This window comes from Globicephala melas, chromosome 17 (genome assembly GCF_963455315.2).
Source record: "Globicephala melas chromosome 17, mGloMel1.2, whole genome shotgun sequence".
Taxonomy (NCBI): domain Eukaryota; kingdom Metazoa; phylum Chordata; class Mammalia; order Artiodactyla; family Delphinidae; genus Globicephala; species Globicephala melas.
The window spans coordinates 38,260,715-38,286,384 of NC_083330.1; the positions used below are offsets into that span (position 1 = coordinate 38,260,715).

The window sequence follows — 25,670 nt, forward strand, 5'->3', positions numbered from 1 at the left end:
TCTTGCCCAGATCAAACCGATTTTGATGACCAGCCATCCAGTTGGGACTGCGTGAGTGTTTGATGGATGACTTTTGATGTTAGAGGGCCCCAAACCCCACCCTTAGATCATGCTAATGCTGCCATTTCCTGAACGTGCATCCCATGAAGAAGCATGTAACTCAGATACGCCACAGAACACCAGTTACTTTACCTTTTTCTTGCCTCCAATCATCTTTCCCCATTCCTCAGACCTCCTCACTTCCTTACACCATAAATATCCCAAGGCCCTCACCTTTGGGGAGGTGGATTTGAGACTTGTTCTCCCATCTCCTCACTTGGCTGCCTTGTGAATAAACCCTTTCTCTGCTGCAAACCTCTCTATTTCAGCATTTGGCTGGCTGCATGTCAGGCAAATGAAACTGGCTTGGTAACAATTTCTTGGATATGACACCAAAAGCACAGGCGACGAAAGAAAAAATAGTTAAATTGGACTTCATCAAAATTTAAAATGTTTGTGCATCAAAGGACACTATAAGCAAAGTAAAAAGACAACCCATGGAATGGGAGAAAATATTTGCAAATCATATGTCTAACAAGGGATTAATACCCAGAATATATAAAGAACTCCCACAGCCCCACAACAACAAAAAAACCCAATAAAAAATCAGCAAAGGGGCTTCCCTGGTGGCGCAGTGGTTGAGAGTCCGCCTGCCGATGCAGGGAACACGGGTTCGTGCCCCAGTCCGGGAAGATCCCACATGCCACAGAGTGGCTGGGCCCGTGAGCCATGGCCGCTGAGCCTGCGCGTCCAGAGCCTGTGCTCCGCAACGGGAGAGGCCACAGTGGTGAGAGGCCCGCGTACCACAAAAAAAAAAAAAAAAAAAAAAAAAAAATCAGCAAAGGACTTGAATAGACATTCCTCCAAAGACAGTATATAAGTGGCCAGTAAGAACATGAAAAGACACTCAACATCACTAATCATTAGGGAAATGCAAATCAAAACCACATTGATATATTGCTTCATATCCAGTAGGATGACTGTTATCAAAAAAAAAAAAAAAAAAACAGAATATAGGAAGTGTTGGGAAGAATGTGGAGAAATCAGAACACTTGTACATTCATTGCTGGTGGGAATGTAAAATGGTGCAGCCGCTGTGGAAAATGGTATAGAGATTCCTCAAAAAATTAAAAATAGAAATCCTAAAAGATTGAGCAATTCCATTTCTGGGTATATTCTCAAAAGAATTGAAAACAGAGACTCTAACAGATACTTGTACACCCATGTTCATGACGGTATTTTTCATTATAATCAAAAGGTACAAGCAATCCAAGTGTCTTGATAGATGAATGGATAAAAAAATGTGGAATACATTTGTGGATACATTCAATGGAATATTATTCAGCCTTAAAAATGAATGTGAATCTGACACATGCTGCAGTGTGAATGAATCCTGAAAACCTTATGCTAAGTGAAACAAGCCAGTCACAAAATGACGAATACTATGTGATTCCACTTATCCGAGGCACCTGGAATAATCAAATTCATAGAGACAGAAAGCAGAATGGTGGTTGCCAGGAGCTTGGGGGAAGGGGAATGGATGTTAGTGTTTAATGGATAATTGGGAAAGATAAAAAAGTTCTGGAGATGAATAGCAGTGATGGTTACACAACAATATGAATGTGCTTAATGCCACTGAAATCTACACTTAAAAGTGGGTAGAATGGTAAATGGTCTGTATATTTTACTACAATATTTTTAAATGAAGCCTATTTTACTTTCTATAGCTTAATTTTCCCTGAATACATCTGACCGTGGAATTCTCCCTTTTCACCGTAACTCACTTGAATATCACAGAGTGCAAGGGACCAGAGATCACACTATGGGAAACGCTGGCATGTGGCGTGGAAGCTGGACCTTCAAGGATAAAACCCCGCATTGCAGTAGGGCAAGAATCTCACCTAACATGAGGAAGAGACACATCGGGCCAGGCATCTAGGGAGGGAAGATGCCTGTATCTCACTCAGTAAACTAGGATTAAGACGGAAAACACTAAACAGCAGGGAGCAGAGGAGGTATCTGCTTCTCCGGAGCTTGATGTCAAGATATCTAGGCGGTAGTTCCTGAGTCTGGGAAATTAGGGAATCCTCTTTTGGAGGATCGGAAGCTTGGAAACAAGAAATCCAGGCAAGAGGGCTGAGACCATATGCCCCCCACATACATCCTCAGGGACTGCGAGCTAATTCCCTCCGCCTCTGCTTACATGCAGAACACAGGCTACTTAGCAACCTCAGAACTTACTAAAGGCTTTTTGAAATTTTTAGCCTGTTCTCAGCTGCTAAGGGGAACTCTTTTGGCAGAGAGTTTGGTCCACCTTTTGGGCAGGGCATTCAGGCTGGATTACCCATCAGAATTGTACTGAACGCCCAATGGGAAAATGAGAATTTACAATAACAGAGTAGGACAGTCTCTTGTTAGACAGCCCCTCCCTACTTCCAGGCTTCCCTCCTAAGACTAGTCTCTGAAGGCTCTTGGTTTTTGTTTGAATAAAGAAAATAATTAAAATCACTAAAAACTTTCATCATGTGTCAGGAGCTGCACTTTTTATGCACTTTCCCACTATTCCCTGCGAAAACCTGAGAAGTAGCTAATCTTAATTCATTTACTCAATTTCTTGCTTCAGATGACAAAACTGAGCCTGAGAAAGATTGTTACTTGCCCAAGTTACCGAGCTGGGAACAGGTGGAGCCAGGATTCAAACCCAGGCAGATGGACTCAGAACCCAGCTTCCTCTCGGTTCATCTCATCTTTTCAGCCACCCTCTCACACGGCTGCACAGTCTGCATCTTCCTTCTCATAAAGGGGGTGGATTCCATGTGCCCACTTCTGTCTTCTTCCCTATACTCACAGTTAGAACCCGAAGCACCTAGGAAACCCTAGGGTTTCGATTATCTGTTGGGTGGAACACTGTTCCACCCAAAAGCGGGTAAATGGACAAGGTCACTATCAATTTGATTGTTTTTACGAGTCAGTCGTCCTCATCTTCCACACCTAAAATAGCGTTTCTCATTTCCCAGTCTGTACAGAGACTCTCAAAGACACAATAAAGAAAATCAAATTACAAGTTCTCTCCCTTTGCTGCCAGAAGAGATAGCATTGGCATCTCCCCAACTGCTAATGTTTTTTAACTGGCTTTAGACATTCCAAGGGACAGTGATCAAGGCCAGTCCAATATGTCAGCAAAGTAGGTGAGTGTCTACACCGGGGGTGGGCAATCCGCTGTGGGTGGGCACCGAGAGACCCACCTACTCTGGAAGATCTTCTCCACGTGCCAGTCAGACTGACACCAGTGATTTTCCCTCAAACACTGTTGAAGCCATGGATGGGCAAACAAGCCCTAAGGCCACCTCATACGTGCAAAGCACTTTAATAACCCTGTAGAGATTTGAAGACCTTTTAGAGATTGCAAAGCACTTTTACTTATCTCATTCCGTCATCTTAAAAACACTGAGGTTGGTATCATTTTTCTTATTTTATGTAAGGATTTTGAGGCTCCCTAATAATTAGCAAAGCCAGGACCTGTATCTATGTCTTTCAACTAAGGTGGCAGGGCAGTTACTCTTGCGGAAAGAGCATTGAACTGGGATCAGGAACCCTGAGTGCTGGCCCAACTGCGTCACTGAGAAAATCGCACTTATCGGGGTCTCATTTTCTCTCTGTGCAAAAAGGAGGCCCTCTGCCATCCTAGGCCGTCTCAAGCTCTAACCTGGAGTCATCCTTTGGAGGCAAAAGGTCTGCGTATACTGCCGTGGGACCAAGAGAGCTCAGTAAACATTCGTGTCCAGAGTTTGGCTAAGCTACTCTGCTCCAGGGTATTGCTGCCTCTGCACCCATTTTATTTGGCCAAGTGACCTGTGGGAGGCCTTAAACTGGCACGGCCCCCCTCATGCAAGTGCATGCCCTAGATAGCCCACAGAGTCATAAGCAAATGTAAGTCCCTGATGTGGCTTTCCCAGTAGCCCCGTGAGCACAGTCTCCCCGCAGCCATTAGATAAGACCGCCGTGGAGCTTACCAAAACTCCCGCTCTTTTGTTTGAATTGACCCATCCAGCCTTGCCCCAAGAACCCCAGAGCCCTCCATCCTGGAATCTTAATAAAGGCGTGTGTGCAGGTCCAGCCACTCTGTCTGCACCCTGCCTGGACCTCCCTGTGTGGCCCCTCAAGGCACGCTGTGCTTCCTCCAGGACCTGTGAGTAATAAACTTCTCTATTTCACTTCGTCTTGTGGTCCGTTGTTGACTGGGGTTCACCATCCAGCACTCTGTGCTGCATTAACAAATGTTAAGTTAGCAAAGTCATAACAATTTGCTACCACCATCCTTATGGACAGCATCGTCTTGGCCACGTCTCCGGTAATGCATGCAGGACAGTTAAAATGTGCCCTCCTGCAATGCTGGGTGAAGGTGCACGTGGGACGACCACCCAGCTGCCGGCCTGCTTCCCCAGGTGGCACATTCACAGTGTGGCAGGTCTTGTCTGAAAGACCTCTGGAGGTCCTGTTTTCACTTATTTTTTCCACCTCAGCTCAGAATTCCTTTTGCCCAGTCATTCCCCAAATAATCCAAGTTCCTCACAGTGCTGTTTCCAAATACTGTAACACATTATGGCCAGCCACCAGCTCCATCTTACAATCAAACAGATGAATCACAGGCAATTTCCTTTGGATTTTTTTTTAATAGGATTTTCACTTCTACCTCATTGCCTTGTCCAACCTGATGCTTACAAAAAAAAGAAAGTACTGCTTTCAAGTATATCTGTGTTTTTGTTTGGTTTTTGTTTTTTAATTAATTAATTATTTATTTTTGGCTGTGTTGGGTCTTCATTTCTGTGCAAGGGCTTTCTCTAGTTGTGGCAAGAGGGGGCCACTCTTCATCGCGGCATGCGGACCTCTCACTGTCGCGGCCTCTCTTGTGGCGGAGCACAGAGCTCCGGACGCGCAGGCTCAGTAGCTGTGGCTCACGGGCCCAGTTGCTCCGCGGCATGTGGGATCCTCCCAGACCAGGGCCCGAACCCGTGTTCCCTGCATTGGCAGGCAGATTCTCAACCACTGCGCCCACCGGGGAAGCCCCTGACTGTGTTTTTTAATCAAATAAAAGCTAAACGACTATCGAATTGCAGGCCTCACAGCTCTTTGCCTTGCCCGTTTTCTGATATTCACAACATGCTTTGTGTCTTTGTGTCTGTGGTAGTCCTGATGAGGTACCTTTTGCCAATATTCACGTGAGGGGTATAGTTCCCTCATCAGATATTTATTTTAAAACATCTGCCATCGGTATTACAATTATGGTTTCTCTTCAAACGAGGCTGCTGTAAATGTGTGCGTGTGTGTACATATACATGCATATATAGGTAGGAAGGTATGTGTATGTGTATGTATGTAGCTAAAATTACAAATACCCTACAAGAAAGTGCCCTTCAAAACTGTTTCAAATTACCCACAAGGCAGCCAGATTTCTGCAAGTCAAACAACGACCGTGAAGCCTCTGGGTGATGCTAGATCGAGTACATCTCAGGCCGCCTGAATTTCCATGTTTCCGAAAGCCTGACAGGAAGAGGTCGCTTCTCTACTTCGGAGCAAGTGGTTAAAAACACCAGCACCACAAAAGATGCAGATTCACTTTTGTCTCCACTTATTTGACCACGATCTCAGCAAACTTAAGTTACAAATCATCTTGAGTTTCTGAAAGGGCACACACCTCATAAATACTCAGTTTCCTTGATAGATGCTGAAGTAAGTAAGACCACTGACAGCAGCAGCGTTTTGGGAATATACTGGAAAGTGGAGCAAGATGAGAGTCTAGGTGACTTTTTTGTTTGTTTTTTTCGGTACGCGGGCCTTTCACTGTTGTGGCCTCTCCCGTTGCGGAGCACAGGCTCCGGACGCGCAGGCTCAGCGGCCGTGGCTCACGGGCCCAGCCGCTCCGTGGCATGTGGGATCTTCCCGGACCGGGGCACGCACCCGCGTCCCCTGCATCGGCAGGCGGACTCTCAACCACTGCGCCACCAGGGAAGCCCTCTAGTTGACTTTTGAAATTATTCTACTTGCAGTGCTCTACTCCCTTAGCTGTGAGCCCTCTCCTTCCCTCCTCTGCCCCTCAACACACACACATACACTTACGCACCGGCACACGTACACACACACACACGCACACTCATGCAGAGTCACGTGCGTGTGCAACGGCACTCCTCAAGCCCTTGGTTTCCATCCTTCTCCCTAGTCACATGACAGGGCAAGCAGGTGTATAATATTTACTTCCTCAGAGCTTCAGGAGTTAAACTGGACAATTACTGATGGTCTCGGGTCTCTTGTACTGTGGCTGTTTCCTAGGCAGTCACAAAGTCAGAATCCTCCCCCTTACTCCGGTATAATCTTGTAACCCAGGGCCTCAGCTGACACCTGGGCCCGCCCCGGTTCTTCTATCTTTCTCTCTCTCTCATTTGCATTGCTGTCTGGCTATTTAGGTATCAGGCCTGACCGCGTTGGGAGCACTCCTTGTACAAAACTTTGAACCCTGCCAGATATGTGTACTCATAAATCCAAGGGACACATCGATGCTTCTCCTGCTGGACGGCTTCCTTCTCTCTGCCCAGGGCACAGTACTCGGTACGCTAGGCCAGGTGTTCCTGAGGCTTCCTCACAGTCTCCTTGCGGGGAGGGGATGGTCTTGTGCCTCTTGGTTCCTGCCAGGTCAGCTTTCCTGGGGCACGTACTGAAGCGGCGCCACTCATCTGTCACACCCTATTTGTCAATATTCAAAAACTGCATTGCCTTCTGAACTAAGTCCAAACTTCTCAGCCTGAAAAATTGACGTAGTCTATGACTGCTCCCCTCTTATCTTCCTGGTTAGTCACTCTCGCGCTTTACATTTAATCCTCGTGATAATCCTTTGAGATGGGTATTATCCTTGTTTTTCAGGTGAAGAAATTGAGGCTTATAGAGGCTAAGTTGCCCTAAATAACCCAGTGTATTTCATTTCCTAGGGTTACTGATGTTACCATAAACTTGGTATTCTCTTGCAGTTCTGGAGGCTAAAAATCTAAAATCATGACGTCAGCAGAGCCATAATTCCTCAGAATGCTTTAGGGGAGAATCCTTCCTTCCCTCTGCAGCTTCTGGTTGTGCCAGACGTTGCTTGGTGTTGCTTGCTTGCAATTGCATCACTCCAATCCCTGCTTTCATCTTCATGTGGCCTTCGTCCCTACGTGTCTCTTCTGTGTCCAAATCTGTCTCCCTCTCTTTTCTCTTATAAAGGCATCACTCATTGGATGTAGGGCCCACCACAAATCCAGAATGATTTCATCTCAAGATCCTTAACTAAGTACACCTACAAAGACTCTATTTCCAAATAAGGTCACATTTTGAGGTAGACATGCATTTTGGGGGAGCACAATTCAACCCACTACACCTAACAAGTAAGAATGTGAAAATTCCAAGCCTCACATATTTAACCATTTACATAACCACCTTCCAGGAAGCTCCTGGTCAAATTGGACTTCTTTTATTTTTCTCAACAGATTTTTCTCTTTCCTGCCTCTCTGCCCTTGCTTATGTTATTTTCTTTACATAGGCCAACTTCTCCGTTTTTCTTTCTTTTAACCAATCTTACCTGTGGAAATCTTGTGTAGTCTTCAAGATGAAGCTCAATGCCACTTCCTCCAAGAAGCATTCCAGGATTGCACCAGCCAAGAAAGGAATTCTTTTTCCCGTCTAAGCTCCAACCACCTTACTTCACATGCCTCCATGGCCCCTTCTTATCTTCTATGTCATATTCTAGTTATTTGTGCAGTTGTCCTCATTCACACCATGCCCCCCCCCCACCAATATGTCATAACTATATCATAAGCTTCTTAAAGGCGAGACTGCCTTCTCCCACCATGTATTCTCCACAGCACCTTTGCACAAGCAGGCACTGCATGGATTTTGCCAAGTGATTTTATTTGCCTTGTTCCCTGTATTGAGTAGTTCATGTACTGAGCGAAAATGTAGGATGCTTAAAATCCAACTTTTCTCCAGTGCTCCTAATTCATTTCCCAAAATGGAATTTTTAAAAATAGCCCAATTTGGGCTTTCCTGGTGGCGCAGTGGTTGAGGGTCCGCCTGCCGATGCAGGGGACGCGGGTTCGTGCCCCAGTCTGAGAAGATCCCACATGCCGCGGAGCGGCTGGGCCCGTGAGCCATGGCCGCTGAGCCTGCGCGTCCGGAGCCTGTGCTCCACAACGGGAGAGGCCACAGCAGTGAGAGGCCTGCATAGCGCAAAAAAAAAAAAAAAAAAAAAAAAAAATAGCCCAATTTACTTTTCCACACTGAATCCAATCATTTTAATAATATTTTTCTTTCATTTGAATTTTATCTAATGGCAGCAAATCTAGCGCCTTCGAGGTATAATCCTCCCACAGTTCATTTTCTTCCTATCTCTAATGCCACCTTCTTTGGCTTTATGGGACAGTCAACTTTACTCTGAGGACCAGGACAATGTCTTAGTCATCACTATATTCCCGGCACCTGATGGTGCCTGGGTGCCCAGTAAAATCTAAAGGAGGTGTGAAGGCGAGGATGCTGCGCTGGAGAAGTCGTGGGAGTTCTCTTGGGGCGAGAACTTTTGTCGGTCTCACGTTATTCTCACCACAACACTGTGAAGTAGGTGATATTGTCATCCCCACATCACAGATGGGAAAACTGAGGCTGAGAGGATAAGCAAGTTCCTCCTGGTCACACATCCACAGTGATGAAACCAGATTGAAAAGCTGTGGGATATATGTGTACTGTGTTTGCTGTATGTGTATGTTATATGTGTGTGCTGTGTAGAGGGGTGTGTGTGTGTGGTGTGTGTGGGGATGGTCCATGAGGATGAAAAGAGCTGTGTGTATAGGAAATGGTTTTGGATACTAGAAGATGCAAATGAGTTCCATCTGGACCCCAGTCCTAGTCCAGACATTTCACATCTGAACTAGTATCCCCCTGGACTTGTTTGCTATAAAATGTCCTGTCAACCTCGTGGGGCCACTGAGAGGAACCATTCAAGAAGAAACACTATAAGAAGCTTCAATATATGCAAAGCACTGTATTGCAGAGAGTAAAGAAATGAAAAGGAAAAGACATAGTGGCCCCTGATTTTGAGTTTCCAGACATATAAAACTAACTAACTGATGCAGAATGGAAGATATGTGACAACGAAAACTGCCGTCTCTCGAGCTCTTTACGGTATGGCAGACTGAAAGACATCCATCTCACAACCTTCCAAGGTAGGTATTATTAGCAACCCCATTTGCAGATGAGAAACTAATAGTCAAGAAGCTTTAAACTTTAACTACTCCAAAGACACACATGTCAAATGGCCCAGCCAGGATTCATCCCAGGCCCGTATAACCTGAAGCTTTACTCTTATCACCTCCCTGTACTGGTTCCTCGACCAATTCAAAGATGCAAAGTGCAGAGCTGGGAACCTTTGCTCCCAACTTGGAAAAAGGAGGAGAAAGGGCCAACAAAATAGAGCAGAGACACCTTGTAAAACTGCGTCACTTTGGGCAATATGCAAGATCCCTTGATTGTCACTACTAGTGTATGTCTGATTACAAACTCAGAAAGATAGGGAGTTGAGAGCGCGTGCTGGTGGGGGGTGGGGCACAGGTGTGAATGGGGAACAGCAGGAAGTCCTACCCTTGAAGCAGAAGGGCTACACAGCACCACTGGAAAGCAGCCACGTGTTAATGTCCAGTTGTAAAAATGTCAGGGAGGAGAATTTGGTTAAAAGCCTTGCCTGGCTAGAGCTCAGGCTGAAAATCACCAGTTTCCTTTTGCTCCTCCCTAATCCTTTATAATTTCCTCTAATGCTTTACTCAAGCTTAGGACCATGAGCCTTTGGGGAGCAAAGCAAAGCCCATCTGTTGAGTCAGGAATTTGCCAGACCAAAGTAAAGGTCAATCTTGCTTTTACTATAACTTGGCATTTACATGACCTCAAATACTTGCTAACTGTATCAGCCGAAAATCACTTTGCATTATTGTGAATCACATGTCAAAGGAGAGATGTCAGGGATACTCTTTAAAACAGATGATGACTGGGCTCTTGCCAATGAAGAGAAGAAATAAAATAATAGGTAAGTTTCTTTATAATGTGCTTGCTCTAGAAGCTACATCAAAATGATCGTAATCATCTTGAGTCGGGAGGAAAAACATTTCGGAATGTCTTTTTTTCCAAAGATTTTATTTATTTTATTATAAGACATATAGGTAAAAACTTGAATATTCTGAAAAAGATAGAAAATGGTAATAAAATGGGCATTTTTCTTATTAAGAAACATGTTCATAAATATGCTTTATCAAATGTTAAAATGGTTGTTATTTTGCAAAATAATAATAAATAGAGCAGAGCTGTGGCATAAAAGGGTCAACCCAGAATGCTGGAAGTATTTATGTTTTGTGTTTTATAAAACTGCAGACCTTCGACTATATTTAAAAATTTGGTATTTTGCACTCCAGGTTCTCAATAATTTAGATTTTAAAAATATCTTTTTATGATGGCCCTATGATTTTAAAAATAATGCAACATAAAATGTGGTTTGACTAAATAGAATTTGATTAAAATAATTTTCCTTTAAATAAAAAATTATAAGACAACAGTAGTAAAGATATAATTTTTGAACCCATTAGTGGTACACGTAGCAGTTCCCAATCCTATACACTTCTGGATCCCTGACTGTGGGCACTGAACAAAGATTGTTTACTAAGCTTTAGTTTCCAGCAAGTCCATCGTTTCTTTTCACAGCTTCATGGAGCAATAACAGTGAAGATCGTGATGAACCCAGTTCCGCAACCCTAGCTCCACAAATATAAGGTACAGAGAAAGAAGTTCTCCCTCCTTTGAAAAATTCCTTCGATGGCTTTCCTATATTTGTCTATGACCCACTGATCGGCCTCAAATTCACATAACAGAACACCAGGCAAAATTTTAATAATGAAAAATTCTTGTCTAGGCATTATTTTGTAGGCTTCAATTCTCTACTAGCCAAAGGAGAGAGGAAACACATGTGAACACCAACCATGTCCCCTAATGAGTCTTGGGTGTTCAAGCAGCAAAGGTCAGGCTTTTCCTGTAAATAAATACTGAGTCTTCACAAAGCTCTTTCATTTCTCATGCATTTTCCTGCCCATCAGCCTAGCACGTTAGTTCCCAGCTAATAACGGGGGAAGCCACATCTAACAATACTTAAGAATCCAATCTAATATAGATTACGGGTCCCAATGGCCTTCAGTGATGTCCACTGGGGGACATTGGATGACTCCGGGTGCCTAGAGCACAGAGAGGTCATGGCAGGATTTGGACTTGAGCTTGAAGGCCATGTTCTTGTTGTTTTTGGCCACGATCTTGCCCCAGAAGCGCCTGGCTTTCCTGGGGATGCTCTCTCTCCTCTTCTGGTAGGCCAGCCGCCGCTCATTTTTCTCCTTGCTGTCCCGCCGGAGGCGGACCTGCCTCACAATGCCTTCAAACAGCTCCTTGACGTTGTGCTGGACAGCTGCAGAGGTCTCGATGAACTTGCAGTCGAACACCACAGCACACGCTCTCCCTTCTGGTGGGGAAAGGAGGGGAGAAGAAAGTCAGGGGGGCTGCAGAATATGACCCTACACACAGAAAGCCAAGCTGGATGAGTCCTAATTTTAAATGGTCCTCTAGGGAACTCTAAGTCAGTCATATATGCGATGGATACAAGAGGCCACTGGGACACATGTCCTCCCAGGGCTTAAATAGAAGGAAAGACTCTCACACGAAGGTTCCTGGAAACAGGAGAGATGGGCTTTAGATCTGGCCCACCAAATTCACTGTGTGAAACTCCAATTTCGTCAAATATCGGAATATTAATTAGTCAAAGCCATAGCCTAAATTGATTCCCATAAGGAACTGGGTTGAATACTTCATAAACATTTTTTTAATGTTTACAACAATCTTTAAGAATACATTATCCCTTTCAGATAGGTGATGAGACTGGAGGGGAGAGAGGTGGTCCTTTAAAAACTTGAGACAGTTCACATAGCCTGTAAGTGACAGGTGTGAATCCAGGCCTGCTTCACTCTCAAGTTCATGTTCTTTACTCTTTCTCCTGAGTCAGTTTCCTGAATTGAAAATAAGAATCTGACTATTTGACTTTCCTCTCTGAAAAAAAATTTTTTAAGCTTTGATGAGATATTTTGAAAAAAAAATTGGAGAATTTCACACAGTACAATACAATTACGGCAATCTATCCAAACAAGCTTTTCTGAAAGTCTCATTTTCGAATGTTCTATTGTGTTCAATGACCAGGTGTCCAAGTTTTGGTTTGGAAAAAAATGACTACTGTAGACGGTCATTTCCTAAGAGTAAGACATTCCCAAGCTGGTTGGGTCTATTAAGTATTCAACAGGGTTCTTTTCTCCTAGGTGGAGCCTGGCAATGCAGTATTTTATTTTTTTACCATCGTACCAAATCTGTATTAGGCCAATAAAATTTTAAGGGCTCCCAAAGGCACTTGGGTGCCAACTCAACAAACAGGAATTATCCCTGAACCAAGTACGACACAAGATACGTGACACCATCAGACTGATGCCTTAACTGAAACTTAGGAAGCAAAGGGTAAGGGCTGGGAGGGTGTTTCTCGGGTCTACAGGAACCAGAGGCAACCAGAGTGGAATTCTTAATCTCAGTGAGACTCTCACAGTGCCCCTAAATCAAAGTTCCCGTCCTTCTTGCTTGAAGATGCTACTTTCACTTCCCAGGACTCTTGAGATCTCCCTGGAGAGTAGAAAGGACAAGGAGCAAAGGCTGGGGACTGCCAGTAAACCCCTGAGCATGACCTCTTCCCTAAAGGAATTCCAGGGAAAGCCTTGGGGATAGGGAGATGGGAATCCTGCTGGTAGAACAGATGATCTGCTGGGAAGAGGGGCACCTTAGAGAGTATACATAAAGCTCCATGTGGCATTTTAATAAGTCCCTGGTTCCAACTTCATGAAAGAGGAAGGAAAGAACAACTGTTGGAAGGAAAATGCAGGTGACCCAGAGGCAGTTTCTATGGTATTGGCACCACTCCTCTCACCTGATACAGACACTTCCCGGCACCGCACCAGGTCACTTTTATTGCCAACCAGAATTATAGGAATGTCCTCTGTCTGCCGGGCCCTGCGGAGCTGGATTCGAAGCTCAGATGCCTTCTCAAAGCTAGCTCGGTCCGTGATGGAGTAGACAATCAGGTAGGCATCCCCGACTTGCATGCAGTGGTCTTGGAGCCACTCATTCTCCCCCTGATAAAATGAGATCTCCCATGAGCTCAGACTTGCCTGGTAAATGAGGTGTTAGTTTGAAAGAGACAATGTGTTTATCCTAAAGTACCCTTGCTGATATGAGAAAGGAAGAAAACTTATTCCAACTCTCCAAAAGGCATCAGTCTTCCATGCCTACAAGATGTCTGTGGCTGTAAAGACTCCTAGCTCAGACAGCACTGATGCCAAAAAGTTTTACTTTATGATTCCTCCTACAGCTTGAGTTGATAAATTATACAAAGAGTCTGCCAAACAATATTTCCAATTTTATTTAAACTACCAAAAATGAGTCCTTCCTGGCTTCCATAAAACTCTTTTGCCCCTAAGTGACAAAATGAAGAATCCTTTTGTTAGCATAGGAGGGTTCTTAATAAACAGAAGGTCTAGCAAATGGGCTCAGAAACCCCAAACCTTTAAAAAACAAATGTTGAAAACTAGTAGTGGGAGTGTCAGCTTCATATAATATGTTTTTACGTAGTTTAAAATTATCATCCATACTTACTGGCGCTTTCCCTAAAACAAACACACTTTTTTGTATTCTTGAATAGAACTAAAGGCAAATCACTGCGACTTGCTTGTTATTCAGAGCTCATTTATGAACGACTTGTTCCTTAGAACAGTTTCATTCTTCAGAAGTAAATGCTTTTAATCAAGAAAATGAGTCCACCTCATCTGCAACATCAAAAAGGGCAATGTCACCCTTGCCCCAAACAGCCTGTTGGAAGGCAGGCCCTGAAATGAATTTACAGAGAGCTACAGGCTCTGCATACCTTATTTTCCCACATGTCCAGGAGTATAATTGTTGCACTTTCCCCATCAACAATCAGTGTTCGCTCATATGTATCTTCTGGAAAAGAAAGAACAGTGATCCTGGAGGCAGGCAAATAGGCAACACTTTTCTGTAAAAGGGTGTAGAAAATTATGCCAGAAAATAAACTTACTAAATATGCAATTAATTATGTAAATATACAGAGTAAACTGTGTAAATATTCACACAGGCAAATTATTTTTTTAATCACCTTCAACAACATTCTACGTATATTCCTCCAGTATTCTGCTTAGTAATAAGGAGAACACCTACATCTTCTGAACGTGTATACCTAAATGCTTGAAATGAAAGGCATTTGTTTTCATCATTTCTATACCTTTTATGTAGTAAAGCCATTCAGGAGAATAAACTCACTTTACTGCTTTTGACTCAGAGTCCATGGACGGTGCCGTGAGAAACCCTAACTGCCCAGCAGAACTGTAAACCCAGCTCATAAGCCTTCCATGGAAACCCACTGCACCTTTCAGTGGGGTGATTACTGAACATGCACTGGCCATTTCAGGAGCTTTCAGCTCAGAGACATTTCTCCTCTTTTGAGATGTGCAAGAAAAAAATCTTGAAACTAGCCCTGCTTTGGCGAAGTTTTCTTCGTTAAAAAAAAAAATACAGTTCCCTAGGAATAAACAGCCTTGTTTTTCCATCTTAAGTAGAACAGAAGTGCAGTCTCCAGCTCTACTTAGTAATGGAAACCTTCCCCCCTGCACTTGAGCCCAGATGGAATGCAAGCGAAGGGTGAATGCAGTACAAAGGGCCAGAGCAGCTCCATCCCAGAAAAATCAGTGGGAGTGGGGAGAGGGGGGATTAACTGAGTTAACTGGGATTTTTGCAAGAGAGATTCCCACCAATCCCACACAACTGAACCCATACCCACTCTATTTTCACAATGAGGTTTCCTGTTTTGAATTTTATCATGTGAGAATTATGATCTTCATAATGATTTTTTGCCATTTTTCTTGCTGTTCCTTTTGCCTGGAATCTGTTCTCTCAAATATCGAAACACTTGTTCCCTCAGCTCCTTCTGAGGGATGTGTTCCCTGACCATCTAGTTAGAATTCCATCGCCTCTCTGCTACCAATAATCCTTACTCCCTTCCTTGTTTCATTTTTCTTCATTGTGCTGACTGCCACCTAACATGAATCCATTTAACTTATTTTATTATTTTCTGTCCCTCTGGCCTTCCAGAATGTTAAGGCAGAGACTTGCATCTATGCCGTTTACTGCTATTTCCCCCAGCACCCAGGACAGCGCCTGGTAGGTTGCAGGTGCTCAGTAAATACTTATCAAATGAATGAATAAATGATAAATATAGCATTGTGGCTTGTGAGCACAAGCAAACCTGAATTCAAATCTGGGTGCCATCTCTTATTAACTGTTTGGCTCAGGACTGCTTACTTAAGTTCTCTGAGCCTCAGTTTCTTCATATGTGAAATGGGATTGATAACAGTACCCACACCTCAGGGCTGTGACAGCTACGTATATTAAGCCTGGGCACAAAGTAGGAATGCAATAAGTGTTAGCTGTTATCATCACTTCTTCAGATGGAGGAAGTTGGCTCCTGCCATACTTGCCATTCCCTGCCATAGGTAAATCCTAGCTTAAGAGCCCTGCATTGTAGGAACCAGGGCACTTCCTGTTTCATAATAGTGAGGGGTTTATAAAAAGCAATGCTCCTGGTTCAATGTTTCTTCCTCTAAGAATTAGAGTCAGGAGAGGGAAAGAAAAGAAAATATGGACAAATGAGAATAAAATTAGCCAGGAATGGCTCTTTCTGTCAGTTTTCCCATCTCTTTAGGTGTCATTCTTCTAAATGATGTTAACAGTTTCCCACTGGGGGATTTTAAATCTATTATTCCCATCATGTCTGCCATCTACAATATGTATCATGAATGGGATCGCAGTGGAATGCCTAATTTGGCTTACTAGAGGTCCTCATGACCTCAACAGGCAACTTTATACAACCAAGTACAAATCATCAAAGTTTGAGCAGCACAGATGGGGGTAGGGGGCGGGGGAGCTGACTGCCCCTTACCACCTCAGAGTTTTTCTCTTTTCTCTGAAAGACCTCCCTGCACTCAGAAAACTCAAAAAAGCGCTTTCTCTGCCCTCAGCTCATCACTCACCACGCAACAGTAGGCACAAGAGATTCATTTCAATCCTTAGTAGTTCAGACAGAAACATACTGTATTCCAATAGCTAAGGGGAAAAGCAAACTCAAACTTTCTCTTGGCTTACGTGGTACCAGAAGAAACCTAGAGAAAAAGTGGACTAAAGATTCCAGCTGCAAAAATAAGGCCAAACTGCTTTTCTGTTCTGGAAAGTTCCTGACAGGATCATTCTGACTGGACTTACCTCTGCCTGAAAGTCATTGTGCCGGAAACCCAAAAGCCTAAAGCAATACACCTCCGCCCTGCTTTGTGCATATGCCCTGCACCTGGGCTTATGTATCACCTCTGGCCACATGCCCCAAGGATTTCTCACTCAAAGCATCCTGCTTGAGAGCCTTCTGCGACCAGGAGAGGACCTGCTTGCAACCAAAGCTCTATTTTCTCTTCCTCTCTTAGTCCCCACCTTTCAGCCTTTTCAAGGGTTAACTGGGTGAGAAGAGGGGAAATAAAAGAATATAAAATTCTGGAAGAGTCCTTTGAAATTTGCTCTGGGTGAAGGTGTATGGAGAAAGGGTTAAGGCCTATTGGCTTATAAGGCTTTTCAGTAACCTGGTCTGGGGAGTCCTCATTCTTCCAGTCCTCTCCATGAAAGCCAGGGGTGTGTTCTCACACCCTGCGTAGCAAGAGAGATCATCCTGAGGTGTGGGATGGAGTTTGTTGTCTGCAGCCATCTTCCCTGGACTAGCGCACCCCGATTTGTCTCTCTGCATCTGACCCCCACTGTGCCTGGAGGACCATCCTGCTCGAGACTGGCTCAAGCGCTGTGTGTGAACCTGCCCAAGAGTTCTCTTACCCGCTAGAAACGGCTAAGGCAGCCCCTCGAAAGTTCAGAGGCTCCGGCATCCCTCTCCCCTCAAAACTCTCAACTGGGGCTTCCCTGGTGGCGCAGTGGTTGAGAGTCCGCCTGCCGATGCAGGGGACGCGGGTTCGTGCCCCGGTCCGGGAGGGTCCCGCATGCCGCTGAACGGCTGGGCCCGTGAGCCGTGGCCGCTGCGCCTGCGCGTCCGGAGCCTGTGCTCCGCGGCAGGAGGGGCCACAGCGGTGAGAGGCCCGCGTACCATAAAAAAAAAAAAAAAAAAAAAAAACTCTCAACTGCTTTCAGCTTTCAGAGCGCAGAGGATCCCAACGAACCCTAAAGGAACTCCTGCTTAGGAATACTGCCCTATCCTCTAGTGGCTCACGTCTCCTCTGCACATATCACGGGGCCCCAGCCAAGAGGGACCAAAGTGGATGAAAGGTCCAGTTGTGGAAGATAAGCCCAAGGAAAGGAACCAACAGATTCAGAATCAGCTCTCACTAATGTTCGTTCACTCGGTACTTACTATGTGCCAGGCACCTGTTATCCTCTTAATACACTTTGAATAGTTATTGTCTCTATTTTACTAATAAGGACGCTTAAGGAGGGTAAGTTTCTTGTCTCCAGGGCACCTAGCTAAGTCAGTGTCAAAACTGGGGTCCAAACTCACATCATCAGGCTACGAGTCCGGTGCTCTCTCCTGTACTCCCTGTGCACACGTGCAATGCCTTCCACCTACCTCAGGGCTTCCAAAACCTAGTGGTCCTTAGGGTCCAGCTCAGAGACCACCACTTGCATGAACCCTTTTCTGATTTTCACAGCCAGAAGTAATATTTATTTTCTCCTCTGAATTCCCACAGCACTGCCCTTGTACCTCTTTGAAGACACTTATCCCATCCTATCGATTTATAGCTGATCTCTACTGCATATACTGTAAGCATCTTTAAGGAAGAAGCCCCGTGACTCTTTGTATGTCCTCAGCGTGTCCCATCAAGCTCCACGGTATAGGTTCAGTAACTGTTTAGGGATGAATGGGTGGATGGATGAATGAATGAACGGCATTAAGCGTGCACAGAGAGTCATAAGATTATTGCAATATAATCTTAACAACATCCATCTTTATTTGGAGAAATGATGATGAGAGTATTGTGTAGTTTTTTTCTTATGGTTAATGCTGAAAAAAGAACGATGCAGTGAAATGCCGTGGAAAACCCTCTCCTTGGGAAACATAAAAGCCAACTAGTGATTCCAATAGCCACCTATACGTAAGGGCTGTAACCCTAGACAGTATAAATTTAGTTACTCAAATAGGACACATTAGGTAGGATGAGTCAGCTGAGAAGCTTCTTGTTGCCCAAGTTTCCCTCTTTGAGGAGATAAGGAAAGGATTCTACCAACTGCCCCCTCTCCCTATTAAACAAAGAAGCTTCCCAGATACCGAAGCCTGCCTTCTCAAGTTTCAGGGATGGGTCAATCTTCTTAATACTCTATGCCTATGGGGATACTGCCCTCTGGATAGATACCACTGCACTCTAATAGACAAACATTTTTGAAAGTCTGTTATCCACTAACTGTTTCAATTCCTCCCTCCTAAAGAAACAAACAAAAACTCTTGGTTGGTCTCTCCTTTATATCAGTCTCCAAAGCACTTTATTGTTACTTCTTAAGGTATTCATATAATTTTATCCTGCTCTGAATTATAGCCACTGACACTTAGCTCCTTCCTAAGAGGGTACGTATGGTGCACCTCGTTCATCACTGGGTACCCCAGAGCCTAGCATGCAGCCAGGCATGTGGTCGGTACCCAGCCCAACGTGCTACAGTATGTAACAACATTTGGATGCTAAATCCAGGGGCTGCCGAGTACAGCGAAAGAACACAGGATTTAGGTTCAACCACAACTAGTTTTGAATCCTGTCCAGACCATGGACTAGCTTTTTCAACCTGGAAAAGTCACTTGACTTCATAAGCTTCCATTTCTTCACCTGTAAAATAGGGATATTAATACCAAGTTGGTTCAATTTTCGTTTAAGTATTATCAAAATACTGTGGGAAGTACTGAGCACAGTGCCTGGCACATAGCAAGTTCCCTATCAATGACAGAAGGAGAACACCACCAAACTAACATTATAAAATCCTGAGTTCTGATTCCAGCTGTCCCAGTGGGTGATTCTAGGAAAGTCCCTAAGACTCAGTTTACCCATATGAGTACAGGAATAATGTCAGGACCAAAATAAACAGTAGCAAATATAAGGCTCCCAACAAAGTGCATGTCACACTGCAAATGCGCATTCTAGACAGTAGTTCCTCCTCCCTTTCTCCTATAGTGACGCTCACCCACAGGCTTTTACATCCAAAGAGATACTGACCCTCTTTCTCCCTTGAAATACGGTTTAGCTATCGTCCCTGAGATTTCAGGAGTGAGGAGAGAAATCAATGTTCCATCAGTGAGTCATCATTTAAAGCCAGTTCGGAGCTGCCTCATGAAGCAGTGAACTCCCGGACAATGGAAGAATAAACATTTAGTAGAAATGGGCTGACAGTAGTGAGGAAGGAGTAGGATTTCTGTGCATGAAGTAGAGGGCAGAACCGAGTCATCGCTAAGACATCTTCCTACTCCGGAAGTCTGTGATTCAGCTGTGAGTTGCAGCTGAGCGTAGAGACAGACATGGTCTGTCTCTACGCTCAGCCGAGAACTGGAAGGCTCTTCCTTCATTTCTGCAGCTGCAAACAGGGACACACAGCGACCCTGGCATTGTCTAAGACAGGAGCCGTGGCTGAAAGACACTGTATGAAAACCATCGACTATTAGGATCCTCATCTTACTTCCCAGAATGTAGTGCTATGCTTTACACGTATTTGAGGAATATGTGAATTTTTGAGACTGTGTCACCTCAAATTAGTTTTGGAAATCAAGGCTTAAATAATAAATATTTTAAATGAGATAGTACAGGGAAAGTTGTCTCGAAAAACTGTAAGACTCTATACAAATGTATGTATCATCATTGTTGTATTTCACTGTTTTTTTTAAATGTGCTATTTAAAATACAGATTTTAAATGATTTTATACCCTCAAAAGCCTCTAATATTGCAATAAACAAACTAGTGAATTCATCCTAACAGTTTTTCAAATCGGTTTGGTTTTAGGTGTCACCATGGAAAAAGGCTGTGCCTACACTCAGTTCTTGAAAGGTCCAGGTCAGAAATGGCAAAAGCCAGAGGTGGGATCCTGACCCTCTGGCTCTGCCCTCTATAATCTGTCTCCCCAGTCCCTTTAGAGCTGGAATCTAAGAAATTCCCTTTCTGGCCCAGGTTCTATCTACGAGCATTTTCATTTTCTTGTCCCAGGGGCTTATGCCAGTGCTTCTGTGGGGACTCAGCTCCCGAGCCAGAGCCAAGAATGCATAACCGCAGTTCCCAGCTCTGCAGATAAATGACCCACCTACTCGCTCTTTCTCCTGGACCACTGCTGACCACAGAAGCCCGCTGGGGCTGGTCCACCTACCTCCCAGCATTTCGCAGTCACTGTCCATGCTGTCATGCACGCCTGCAAAGATGCTGGCCAGAGTGGACTTGCCCACCCCCTGCTCCCCTATGAGAACCACCCGGTAGTAGGTGTTCCCCGACTCGGAGGAGATGACTGAGTCCGTGGAGTCGGAGGACCAGCTCCGGCGGCAGTGGTCCTCGGGGGCAGCAGAGTGACGGTTGCGCTGGCTGTACTGGTGGGGCTCTTTCTGGACCATCAGATGCCTGCCATCGGCTGGGATGCTCCAGCGCTGCTGCTGCGGCTGCATGCCCACAGTGCCCTGGCGCATGGTGACATTATTCAGAGTCATCGTTGGGTCCTAGAGAGCAAAGCAGCCAAGGTGTTAGCATTAGGAAGCATGAGTGAGAGCTCAGGGGGCTTAAACCAGTCATCAGTGATGTTCTATTACATGAGGTAAGACCCAAGTAACCCTAACACAAGGAACACCAATGAAGCCGTCAACAGGCTTTCAACCGAACACACACACACACACACACACACACACACACACACACACACTGTTACCAGCTCCTCAGGCAGATTGTCACTTGCAAAGAGGAAAAAATGCCATTAATATCCCCCACTGCCCTGGGGCTTCCTCCATCGTCAAGGAAGCCTGGGGATTCCCCACTCAGAGCTGGCACAGAGGCAGCCAGAAGGAACCAACAGCCTCCAGACATGGCTTGAAAAGCAACAAGTTAATGCAGCTGGGGACCAGCTGGCCAGATTAGCTGCTCTTGTCTAAACATGGCTCTTAATTGCACCAGCACCCAGTGGGCCTCAGTGGGAAACACGTGACAATGACATCACTCCCCCTGGCTGGACTGGACAAGAGATTATTGGAACTTCCATGTTTAGTAAAGTTGCCCGGATGCTCCCCAGCTGCCTGAATTAGCTATTATTTGGGGGGGGTGGGGGGGAAGAATTTGTTTGAGGTTTATGCCTCAGCTCTGCCCTCCTGTCCACGGATATCACATTTAAAACATCCCAGCCCCATGCCTTGTCTTTCTGGCAGGGAAACGACCCGCTCAGGTTCAGACCTGTCAAATTCGCAGAGAAAATGCTTCACTCTTATTAAACCATGTCCGCTTCAAGAGTTCTTTAATTCAACTCAGATTTCCACCTTTCTGAAGCACATCAGGTCAAAGACTCTCCCCAAAGACATTCAACAACTTCGCTACAACTTTCCCTTTCCCCAGGGAAAGTTGCACGGAGGTCCCCCTTGCACGGAGGTCTGTACTCCCAGGCTCCTTGAGATAAAGTAGAAGCCTTCTTATTTGAATCAGCAAGATCCACTCGGGAGAGCGAGAAATGCGCAGACACTCCCCTTCCCACGCTCACCCCCACTCTCCACACCCCAACCCGTCGATGACCCTAAGCACGACCCTGACCGCGATGATCAGCCGGGTTTTTTAATCTCACGAGCAGCGCCCCCGTTGGCCGACTTGAATTCAAACAACCAGAGCCTGACGGCTGCCCTCTGACCACAGCCTGTAGGAGGAGGTGGCCCTCTTCCTGAACTGAAGCAAGGAACCTGCTGATGACAGATGGCATCCTTTGCACCTTAAACTTTGCCCCCGACCTGGAAAACCACAGTGCGGACAGCACGTTCCGAAGGCTCTTTTCTCAACTTAGAAAGTTCTGCGGGCGGGGAACGCCCATCCCTTCCCCAACCAGCCCCCCACCCCTCTCCAGAGTCGGGAGGGCCCCCGCGGGCCGCCTGGCTTACTTGGGCGTCCGAGGGTCGGTGAGCGCTGTGATGCTGGGGCCGCCGAGCGCAAGGGTGCTCGCGCGTTGCCGCCGTCTGTGCCTCCGCCGGAGCCCGCCGCCCGCAGCCGCCGCGGCCCCGCGGTTTATACCGGCCCGGCCGACCCGCGCCGGGGCTTTTCCGTGACGTCAGCGCCCCCGCCGGGAGGGGCCGGCTGTGCAGCAAACCCGGACTTGCAGCCACTTCACCGAATCAGTTACTCGCCATCATGTGACCCCACTCTCCCCTTTTAAAAAATAACGACAGTTCAATCCCGGGCTCCTTTATTTTGTTTTGTTTTATTTTATTTTGACCAGGTGGACACAGGAAGGTGAGAAAATACACTAAGTGCCACATAATCGCGCTTCCCAGGAAAACACTTGCTAGCTGTCCGGATAAAGGATGGAGGAAGGGGCAGGTTTGAATTGGAAACCCAGTTTCGCCAGAAAACAAAACAGGGATCCGCCGGGCGCGCGTGGAGACTTACCCCTTCGGATGGGGCTGCAGCCACCTTGAGCGGTCACGGCTTGTGTTAGCCGCATCTTCTGCAAGGAAAACAGCCTCTTCTGCTCCTTCTCCTTTCTCCCTGGAAGAGGGATGGAGGGGAGCCCCACACTGCTCTGTTTCCCTTCTCTGACAGGGACCCAGAGAGAAGGGGCCAGAGGAAGTTGAGGAAAGGGGACAAGACCTTGAAAAGGTCTTGAAAAACAACCTAATTAAGGATCCAAGCAGATTGTGCTAAATGTTGCCGGCGCTCCCGCTCTGGACCGGGATGCAGAGGCTCCTCAATCAGGGAATTCAATCAGCGTCGCGTTCGGCAGCATCTCTGTACCAGGCTCCCTGGCATGGCTGGGCCTGGTCTTGGAGCCAGTTCTCCACCCATGGGGGGAGCCCTGAGCCAGAAATGGGGCCCAAGTCCCCCGAATGAGTCCTGTGAGTAAAGGGCACGGGGTAGTAATACAATAGCAACTTCTACTACCATTTACTGAGTACCTCTGAGTCCCTATACTCAGTAGGAACTGTTAGGCCTCTGCAGTACCTCGAACTTTACTACAATTTGGCAAGGTGGGTATAGTGCCACTCCCATTCCATGGAGGAGAAAAATGACAACATAGCCAGAGAGCTTGCCCAAGGTCACACAGCTCGGATAAGTGGCAGCGTCAGGATTCAAAGCCTGGCTTGCCCAGCTGAAGGGATTCAGTGACTTCTTTCTGGGCACATGGGCATTTCCCAGACACTGTGTTTGCAGATGACACTGGCCTTTCTAATGCATCCATCCATCCACTTTTCCAGCCAGCTTCTTCTCTGGGTTGGCTGGTGGCTCCGGAAAACAAGCCAGAGGCACCAGCATCTATTCGAGTGGCCGGACTCTGCTGTGAATAGGGCCCATGTTCCGTTATCCTGCAGCACTTGTCTGCTCTGGGGATTATCCAAGTGACCAGCTGCTGAGACATGCCAGGCCCCAAGCTGGCAAAGGTGAAATCCACAGAGGAATGAAAACTTAGAGATCTCTCAGTCCTACGTGCCCTGGCCTCCCCCAACCTCCTACTTATTTTATATGTGAGGAAGCTGATACCCGGAGGAGTGACTACCACTCAGTTAGTAATTAGCAGAGCTGGCACCAGAACCTGGGTGTCATAATTTCCTGGATGGTTTCCATCATTTCCATCGAGTTTTCCTTCTGGGCTTAACCAGGAGGGGATGGCTACAGATGTGGGGAAAGGAGAAGAGCGGGGGGTCAGAGAGGGACAGAGAGAGAGAGAAGGCGGGAAGGACACCATCCAAAAGTCTTCCGCTGGCTCCATGCTAAAATACATGTAACACGTGAATCATTGGTACTTCAGAATTATCCATGCTTTTTCCATGCTGAGCCTCCGACTCTGTCAACTGGTCTCAACAGAAACATTATGTGCGGTAAAAACTAAGAATAAATCAGAGTATATAAGCATATCATCTACCTCTCAATTCTACTTTTGCCCATTGATAAGAACTTAATTCTTCCCATTAATAAGAACCTAATTCTACGTCTAGGCAATATCCACTCTGAACTATTTTTCATTGGTATATGTGAGGCATGCGGAAAGAAAACCAACTCTAAAGATGGGGGAGGGGGACTTTCAGTCCACTATTGATTCGGTAAGTACAGCAATGTTGTGTTCGAATAATAGAATCTGCCTTCTTAAATTTTCTGTCCCACAAGAAGCCAGATGAGAAAACAACTACTTAGGAAAAGTTTCAACTGAATGGCAGTTAAGTTGGAGTGAATATTAGACAAAAGTCAGTTATACCTCGCAAAGCACATTTGACAGCCAAGCGTTATCCGGCAGAGTCCCAGCTACCTCATCCAAGATTCCAGCTCACTGAGACCATCTGAGGTTATAGAGATGAAGAAAAAAAGGTGGAATCAGGGAATTTGGGCCGATAGCAAGTTCCGAAGAAGAAAAATTGGCAGAATATTGTAGTTTCTTATTCTATGAATTATTCCATCTGTATTCCTTCTGCAGGCATTTGAAGGCTTCCTCAGATTTTATCTAACAGAGAAAAGCGTGGGGCTAGGAGACAGAACTCCAAACAAAAAGAACTAATATTTACTGACCAATGCACATAACTTATCTCAGTTCATCCTCATCACCACTGCATCTACCCATGTTTCATGGATGAAGATGCTGAGGAATGAGGTCAAATAACTTGTTCAAGGTCACAGAGCCAATAGGTAGCAGAGCTGCACACTCTGGGTCCACAGTATTAACCACTATTGTTTAGAGTAAGGGATACACTTCAGCCCTATTCTCATGCTAGCCCCACCTCAGCCCAGCTCCTTCCTAACCCCCCTCAAAAGAGAAGGAGTTTTTATTTGATTGGCCAAAGCCCATGACCTTCATTGCGCCCCATATTAATGGGGAAGGTCTCTCTCTCCTTAAAGGCATGAACCACGCTGTTCTCTGTCTTTTCTCTGGGTCCTATGCCTGGGTGAGAAGGTAAACTTGGGGTTCTTTTGGGGGCCTGACTATCTCTCTTGTCTTTGTCACTGTCACTCTTTGTCTCAGCATAGAGACCTGTGCAACTACCCCATGACTTCAAAAAGGGGATGAGAGAGAGAGGAAGAGGTGGGGAAGGAGGGGAAGAACTTTTGACCAGGGCTGGGACTGAGGCATAAGGGATTTGCACAACCAAAAATGTCATATTACTTTGAACCTCATCCCTTGAAAATTCTAGGGAAGACAAGATGATGGGTAGGCCCAGGATACGTACATCCTTGGGTCTGTAATATTATCCTAAAAG

General features: G+C 45.6%; 1 protein-coding gene across 2 annotated transcripts; it reads right to left on the bottom strand.

Annotated features, from left to right (window-relative positions):
- Positions 1–10,274: 10,274 nt before the first annotated feature.
- On the bottom strand, positions 10,275–22,629 carry GEM (GTP binding protein overexpressed in skeletal muscle). Of its 2 annotated transcripts, none has more exons than XM_070044032.1 (5): positions 22,371–22,629; positions 20,621–20,960; positions 14,096–14,169; positions 13,103–13,307; positions 10,275–11,605 (listed from the first exon to the last, which is right to left on the bottom strand). In XM_070044032.1, exons 2-5 carry the CDS (start codon positions 20,949–20,951, stop codon positions 11,328–11,330), a joined length of 888 nt encoding a protein of 295 aa, XP_069900133.1. In that variant the 5' UTR covers positions 20,952–20,960; positions 22,371–22,629; the 3' UTR covers positions 10,275–11,327. The 2 variants fall into 2 exon arrangements, with proteins under 2 accessions (XP_069900133.1, XP_030718749.1); XM_030862889.3 differs by having other exon boundaries at positions 14,096–14,172; positions 22,371–22,625.
- Positions 22,630–25,670: the final 3,041 nt, after the last annotated feature.

Coding starts and splice junctions, on each gene's coding strand:
- GEM (XM_030862889.3), bottom strand. CDS start 20,951: ATGACTCTGAATAATGTCACCATGCGCCAGGGCACTGTGGGCATGCAG. Junction 13,308..14,095: donor TGGACATGTGGGAAAATAAG/GTATGCAGAGCC, acceptor TCATTTTATCAG/GGGGAGAATGAGTGGCTCCA. Junction 11,606..13,102: donor CCGGGAAGTGTCTGTATCAG/GTGAGAGGAGTG, acceptor TTTCCCCACCAG/AAGGGAGAGCGTGTGCTGTG.